Genomic DNA, 8,585 nt, shown 5'->3' on the forward strand with positions numbered 1-8,585 from the left:
AAAAAGTCAAAAAGATTCTCTTTTCTCTTTATTTTTTGCACATCTTTTCATAAAAAGTCAAAAAATTATCTCAAACATATCAACCTTTTTAACATCACATTTTAATTAAAAAGTCAAAAAATTACTAAAAAAAACTGTTCCCAAACGAGACCTAACTAGAAAACAGGCCTAAAGGTAAACTTGGTTCAAACTGTAGCTACAAATAACAAAAAATCAACCACTGAAAGAGTGACTATAAAATACAAAGATACCTGCACTGCATCAAAGTAGCTGGTGGGGATCGTCAAAGATAGTATCCACGATCATACAGCTAACAATATTGATTAACAATTGAACTTCTTCATTACAAATTGCACAGACGACTTTTTATCTTTTGATTTTCTTCTGCACCAAACACATGAGGGGGGATTCTAACCAACTGATCGGAGTTTGTGTTACAATATGACTGAAACAGAAAAATACAAGATACCTGCACCCACAATTTGAATTACATATCAACACAATTCTCATCAACATTTGAGGATTAGTTCGTGTTTGTCTAAGTAAATTAACAATACAACTTTAACTGGGCGCTTCGGTAAACGTTGCCTGCATGACCCATCATCTGGGGATCTGCATGGAGAATAAGAAAATGTTATCCAGTATAATACATAGCATGATAGAAAAATTTAATATAGAAAAGTTTAGCAGAACATGATATGATGTGCAAAGATTTCAGGCTATGTTTGGTACGCAATAATGGAATGAGATGACAACAAAATGAGAGTGGGAATGGAATTGAATACTCGTTCCTATTCCACTATTTGGTTCACGTGACAAAGAATAACAATTCTCACTCCCATGTTTAGTGTTCAGACTGGTATGAAAATTCTTCTGGTTCACATGACAAAGAATAACTATTCTCATTCCCATGTATATTTACACATTCAGACTGGGATGAAAATTCTAAACAAAACTAGCACTACATAAAAATATTAAATAAACTGATATATATAAATACACATAAATATATTATGTATTATATTTCTAAATATTGAAGATACAACATATAATCTATAGGGTAGCACTAATGCCACAACTGAAAAAAACAGTTCCACGCACATTATTGTAAGCTCCTGTATTTACCCTTTGTCAAGTGGCCAACCCTTTTTTATCCACTCTCTGCGGCTCCAGATCTCACCAGTTCCTCTGTTCTTCCTTTCTTTTTTAATTTATTTTTCTGAGACTCTTCTTTTTCTTTCTCTACTTCACTTTCAACATGTACTCCACACTCAGTTTTTCTTCTCACAACACAATCAAATTTCCTTCACTGTGGTCAACCCTACTCACAACCTGTAGAAAGTGAATTTAAGGGTAAATTACACTTTGCCCCTTTTATGTTTAGCCATTTTCTCATTTTGGCCCTTAAAGTTTATTTTTTCCCCACTTTGACACTTTATGTTTCAAGTTTTTTCAATTTACTTTAAAAGCTAATTTGTGTCCAAAATTAGACAAAAAATGACACATTAACAACTACATAGCATAAAAATATTATTATATTTAACTTATACCTCTGACACAAACCCAATCCTCAATATGGTAACATGTTTTTTATGTTATGTGGCAGATAACGTGACATTTTCTATCTAATTTTGAATAGAACTCAGCTCTAGGAGTAAATTGGGAAAAAAATAAAACATGAAAAGCCAAAGTTAAAAAAAAAAAATAAAAAAATAAAAACAAACTTTAAGGGCTAAAATGAGAAAATGATCATACATAAAGGGGGCAAAGTGTAATTTATCCATATTTTAAATAAGAAGAGAACGTTGATGCATCATTGTCAATACAAATGAGGTTCGCCATCACTGGTGTTGAGACCAAAGGTGCCACCATTGTCCGATCCACAAAAGTGGGTGGGTGAAAGTGTGTATTCTTGTATTGAAGAAAGTAGGATAGTGGTTGCTGATTATGCGGAGTGCGTGACAGATAAAAAGGGAAAGATCAGGTTTTGTTAGCAGAAGGGGCATCGCTGTGAGGGAGGGAGGGAGGGAGGGAGGGAGGGAGGGAGGCAGATAGTCGGTGAGAGAAAATGGGGAAAGCAATAGACAGATCGGGTGAGAGGGGATAAACTGGAGGAGGGGGGCTGGACAAAACAGTGAAGGTAGCCAGTCTGCGATGGACAAAGGAAGACAAAGAGATCAGGGAAGGTGGTAGATCGATAAAGGGAGAGGTTGCCTGAATCTGGTGTAATATTTATCAATTTTTTCCCCTTCAAATTCAACAATGGCGGATAGATAGAGAGAGAGAAAGTGGGCAGGGAAAGAAAGAGAAGATGGGAAAGGATGAGAAAGAGTGGCCACATAAATGTGCTGCAAAGGGTAAATATGGTAATTCATCTTATGCGTACGGATTCAACTGATTCAGTCAACGCATTAACTTCCCCTAAGTTATATTTATATATGATATATTCCCTCTAGCATTGGTCATTACACAACGGAATAGAATAACCATTCCCCTCCCTTTTGGTGTGAAATGGTAATTCTAACAAATTGTGAGAACGGACATTCCAATGGAATGATTTTTCCAACCTTCAACTATACCAAATGTGGGAAAGTGAATGAGAGGCTGAAATGAGTATTTCAAAAACTATTCATACAAAATGTACCCTAAATACTTCTCAGGGGAAAAAAAAAGTGTAATGGTTTTAATAATTATCTTCCCCTAAGACAGAAGAAGTATAAAATTTTGCTCCGTTTTAATTTAACTGATGACCAAACAATGAATAAGTTATGTCAAAATCTCAAAATAGCGGTATGACACGCTGGCCTCTCTCATTATAAAAATCTTCCTAGAACAAGTCTAACTTCAATCCTACGCAGCAATGGAGATGATAGTGATTGCCTCCTACTCTCTCTTTCAATTTATATTTCTTCTACTCTGTTTTTCAACATCTATTTCACTTGAAGTTGAGGGTCAATGATAGAAAGAGTGTTTTCTGTACGTGTTTCAAACACAATGCATATAAGTACTCAAATCCAAAACCTCAAAGCAATTTGGATTTACCCTGAATCAACTAATTAATGACTTCAATGCATTTGAATGACAGGAAATCCTCCTAAATCAACCTTACATCATACTGATAGCGACACAAAAGAATATGGGTCACATAATTAAGGCCCTTTGACCTCTTGTGCACTTTTGGGTGTCACCACATAGTGCCATCACATGCTCAACCTAGCCGCAAAATCATATGAGTTAAGTGAGCTACAATTAAGAATGTGGACTGCATTTGTAACTGGACTTTGTAATTGTTTGCCATATTTATCGACTGATACAGAATATGTGTTTGTTTTAAGCCTATGGATACCACGTAAAAACAAAAAGATTAAATAAAAAAACAAAGTTCAAATCTCAATCTAATAAATTTGGTAGTGAATAACAGAAAGATTTAAAAGACATAAAGGAGATTCACCTAATGTGAAAGGCATGTAAGGAAAAAACCTCATTTCCTCCTTTAAGCGCCTTTTTTGTTTTTCAATTTCTTCACTAAATGCAACTGGTAAGACAAAATTCCTTACCACTTAAAAAAAGTACACCATTCACTGAAAAGCATTTGGAAATTTCATTTAGAAAACATTAATTTTCACATGTCACGAAACAAGTTTATTGGAATATAGTTAAGAATCTTAAGATTGATTTGAAGTTTTTTCAATGATACTAACTTAGCACTTCAATTTTGAATGCAATTTTTATTGTCATCAAAGAGGTTTGAGTCTGAGGCATGAACAAAATTAGAAACCTCAACCCACCCTCACCCCCATCCCCACCCCCTTTCATTCCTTGCATTGACACTAATGCTTCCAGGTAGACCTTCCCACAAAATTGCTGCTCAGTTGCACATCACTGGACTCGTGGACCAGAGATCTAAGAGGCACAAAACATAATGATGCATTAGAACTTCCTACAAAGGACATTTCGTTCCAAGAAATTTCGTCACTGTAATACTACATTAACCAAAGGATGGAATTTTTTAGTTGTAAATGTTTTTAAACAAATTATGGATTACAATATAGTTACCAGTTTTCTAGAGGACACGGACCAATACACACGGGAGAGTCTATCTTCTCATTTATTTTGAGAATTTGTTCTTAAACCTGGCATCCATCATTATCAGAAACGAGATGTGGTTCGATTTTACCCTTAATAATAAAAAATAACACAACATTTTATATGCCGCAACAATGATACCAACAGATTGACAAGCATCCAGAAATCAATGACTAGTACAAGTACAAAAATCAACTCAAACAGTTGAAAATTTATCCCATATATAGCTCAAGCATTCCAAATTGTTGCTACTTTGTAAATCTCAATAACAGTGCATCCGAATTCAAGAATGAATGAACATCGCAGAATATAAAACCTAACAAGAAAACAATGTTCCCATACCTCAAACTTTCAGAAGCTGCATTTTGTTTGAAAAGGCAACTGCAATCCAATCAGGCAGCGCCGCTGACCACTGAAGCTGGTTAATCTCAGCCCCAGCAGAGTACATAGACATTGGGTCAATTCCATTGGGTCCAGCAACAGTCGGCAACTCCCAAATAAGCGCTTGCGAATCGTCCCCAGCAGAGCAAATATGGCGATGACTCTGGGGAGCCCAAGCGATGGCATTCACACTCGCCCGGTGTCTCTCCAGCTCTGCAACCGGCATTGTTGGCGATCGAATATCCAAGATCACAACTTTATTACAGTCCATCAAAATTGTGGCCATGTACCTCAAATCCTGCTTGTTCCAAGCCAATCTAAGCAAAGGAGTGTCCGGTTGAGGACTCTCGTATATAATGGTAGAGTGTTCCTTATCTCTCAAATCGAAAATCCTGACAGACCCATCAGCAGAAACCGAAGCAAACACCCCAGCTTCGCCCCAAGCGATGTCGTAAACCTCTTTATCGTGGGCAATCAACTGGGTTTCAACAACCCCTCTCTCAACATCCCAAATGGTACAAGTAGTGTCGATGCTAGAAGTCCCAATTCTGCGAGTATCGACCTCGTTCCAATCAAATGAAGTGAGGGGGGCACAGAACTCGCTGGTCTTGCTGTTGTTGAGGATAGAAATGGATTCGATGGAGTTGTCGCGGACTTCCCAGAGGCGGAGATAGTCGCCAGAGGAGGCGAGGAGGTCGGAGGATTTGCGGAGGGAGGCAGAGGGGTTGGGGTGGAACATGAGCTTGGTGGGAGGGTAAGGGTGTTCGAAGGAGAGATTGGGGTTGGTTTTCATGGTTAGGGTTTCTTCATCGAAAGAGACGATGTCGACACGGTTGTTGTATTCCTCTATGAAGCTGCCGACGGCGATGCGGTGGTGATGGGGCGGCGATCGGGCGGAGGAAGAGAAGGCCATGGCGTAGAGAGGGTACGGGGAGTCGTAGGTCACGGAGTTTTCGGATCTGAGGTGGGAATCTTGGCTCGAATTCTCCATTGTTGATTCCACGAGGTGTGGGGTGGAGAGATTGAGAGTAAATTAGGGTATGAGATTGGGGTTTTGGTTTGTGAATTGAACACAGAGAGAGAGAGAGAGAGAGAGAGAGAGAGAGAGAGAGCGAGAGAGAGTTTCCCGGTATGAGCAAGGAATGAGGAGTATTCCAATTATGGATTGGGCATCGGCAGTCGTATGCTAAACTTTCCAACTAATTTTCTTGGTAGTGAGGAAGTATGAGAAAGTGAGAAAAGACAATTCAAAGATGGCATACCAACCAATGAGCAAGGATTCCTCCTTGCATCATTTCCTATTTACAGGATTATTAGGTCACTTTAGGCTCAGTTTTAATAATTCGAACGGTTATATTATTTATGGGCAAATTACATATACACCCCTTCAGGTTTGACAAAATTACAGATACCCCCTGAGGTTTGAGAAATTACGAATTCCCCCCTGAATGCTATATTTGCATAAGAAATTAGGGGGTAATTTGTTATGAAATATAAACCTCAGGGGGTAAATTGTTATGAAAATACAAACCTCAGGGGGCGGGATGTAATTTCCGAAACCTCAGGGGGTATCTGTAATTTAACCAAACCTGGAGGGGTGTATATGTAATTTGCCCTATATTTTAAGATTAATTTAGTATATTATATTTATAAAAAATTAAATTAATTGAATATCAGAAAGTCCGTGTATAGAAAAATCAAATTAAAAATTATTTTTTTAAAAAATTTAATAAATAATTTTCTGAATACATGATTTTTGATATCTGATTAACTTAATTTTTTACAAATATAATATACTAAATAAATTCTAAAATATAAACGATTTAAATTATCAAAATTAGATGTAAAAATGAGCCAACAACTCTGCAGGTAAAAAATATAAGGAGAAAATACAAATAGGGATCTTGACTCACCAACCAATGGTCCTAAATCTTTCACTTGTGTCATCTCTGCAGTGTACCTCGTGAAATTTATTTTAGTCAAATTTGATCACCCGTGCAGACGTCATGAACATTTTTAAAGGGCAATATCGGTTAATTTTGAAAAAAAAAATTATAAATTAATAAAAAATTTATAAATATTAATATTTAAAATTATTATTTTTATAAATACATCTACAAATTATGTAAGAATTATATGATCATTTTTAAACGTTAAAAATCGCATATGACCCAAATTATAAAACTCAAATTATAAAGATTAAGTAAACTTTACCCATTACATTATATTGGTCTGTGAGGAAATAAATTAAAACTGAACGTTAAGTTTTTAAAAATTTCAACAACAATAACAAGTAAAATATATATATATATATATATATATATGTATATAACAGGAATGTAAATATGGAGTTTCATTTACCATTTTACATGCAACTGTCAAACCTCTCTCACCTCACCTCACCTCTGAGATACACCTCAAACACATGGACTATTAGTCATGAATCCGGATCCTCGGCCGCCCTACCCGGCAGCCCTACCCGGCAGCCCCCCAAAACGACGTCGTTTTGGGGTTTTTTTTTTTTTTTTTTTTTCTTTTCTTCTTCTTCGTTCTTGTTTTCTCTCTCTTCTCACAGAAACCAGAGGGGGGAGGGAGAGGGAGAAGAGGGAGGAAGGAGGAGGGAGGAGGCTGCTCCATCGCAGCTCGTCGCCATGCCGCCGGCCGTTGCAGCCGTCCAGCTCGTCGCAGCAGCTGTGCACCGCCGTCGCCTCCGCCTCCGGCCCCGCCTCCGCCGCCTCCTCCTCCTCCCCCACTGGTTATGGCCCCCTCCAGTCCGGCCGGCCCTTCGCTTCCTCCTCCTCCACCTCCTCCTCCCTCCTCCTTCCTCTCTCTTCCTCTCCTTCCTCCATTTCTTCCTCTGCGTTTTTTTTTTTTTTTGAAAATTTACCCCCAAAACGACGTCGTTTTGGGGGCTGCCGGGTAGGGCAGCCGAGAATCCGGACTCATTAGTCATAGCCCTCCTCCTCTTTCTTTCTCTGTGCACAACTAAGAGAAAGAATTGTCACGGTATATTTGTAGGGATGGCAATGGATAACCTACTCTGTGGGTATTCATGGAGATCCAACCCAAATACATGGGTTTTTTCTTTTTTTCTTATCAATTGGGTAGGGTAAGTGATATTCTTTAAATATCCATAGGGGATGGGTTGGGGATGAGTACCCACTAATTTCCCCATATGATTTTTTTTTTTTTTTTTTTTTTTAAAGATCCACAACCAAAGCTAAATATATATCTAATTTTTATTTTTATTTTTAAGGTTCACAATCATTTTTTTTTTAATTTTTAAGATTCACAACCAAAGTTAAATATATATTCAATCTTTTTTCTTTTGTTTTTCTTTAATTTTTCTTTTTTAAGGTTTAAGGTTCACAACCAATTTTTTTTTTTTTTTTTTTTTTTAAGATTCACAACCAAAGCTAAATATACATTCAATCTTATTTTATTTTATTTGGCTCAACAATAAAATCAAATGCACGTTAATTAACATTGTCACATTATTCTTGTCAAATTTTATGCATATCTAGAATTTTTTAAATTTATTTAAAAAAATTAAGGACACTGTCTAGTGCAGGTTTCGGTTTGCTTTTCTATGTTATTTTATCTTGTTATGTATTGTAATTTTCAGGATGGTTTGCTTGTTCTGAAATTTCAATTAACAAGTATGAATCTATTTATTTTATGTTATCACACAATTTATACAACATATATATATATATATATATATATGAATGTATTTGAAAATAAGAAAATTATAGAGAATCAAAACAAGCATGAGTCGTGATTGGTTAGAAAGGATGGGTATAAAGATTTATTTGCTGGAAAAAAAAAGGGGACACAAAGTCTTACTAAATAATTTTTTTTAAAATAAAGAAATTTTTCTTAGTTATGAACAGATTTAACTGAAATCAGCTTGTTTTCCAATGTTATGCTTCATTTATTTAGATAGAAAATATTTTTTAATGAAAAATATTTTTTATAAAAAAAAATTAAAAATATATTTTTTTATATTTGGTGGTGGTGGTGATGGAACGAAGGTGAAAGTAGAGATTGTGACATAGTGGTGGGGTGATGCGGCAGTGATGATGGTAGTGGCTATAGTGATGGTAGTGTGACAGTAA

At 36.3% G+C, this 8,585-nt stretch overlaps 1 protein-coding gene across 1 annotated transcript; it reads right to left on the reverse strand.

The window, feature by feature from the left end:
• Positions 1-257: 257 nt before the first annotated feature.
• Positions 258-5,776, reverse strand: TTG1 (Transducin/WD40 repeat-like superfamily protein). The gene is made up of 2 exons (XM_028248215.2): positions 4,429-5,776; positions 258-612 (listed from the first exon to the last, which is right to left on the reverse strand). Exon 1 carries the CDS (start codon positions 5,456-5,458, stop codon positions 4,430-4,432), a length of 1,029 nt encoding a protein of 342 aa, XP_028104016.1. The 5' UTR covers positions 5,459-5,776; the 3' UTR covers positions 258-612; position 4,429.
• Between the last annotated feature and the right edge of the window lie 2,809 nt (positions 5,777-8,585).

This window comes from Camellia sinensis, chromosome 1 (assembly GCF_055761805.1).
Source record: "Camellia sinensis isolate YWXY chromosome 1, ASM5576180v1, whole genome shotgun sequence".
NCBI lineage: Eukaryota > Viridiplantae > Streptophyta > Magnoliopsida > Ericales > Theaceae > Camellia > Camellia sinensis.

Excerpts from the sequence above, each read along its gene's own strand:
- TTG1 (XM_028248215.2), bottom strand. The coding sequence starts at position 5,458 with ATGGAGAATTCGAGCCAAGATTCCCACCTCAGATCCGAAAACTCCGTG.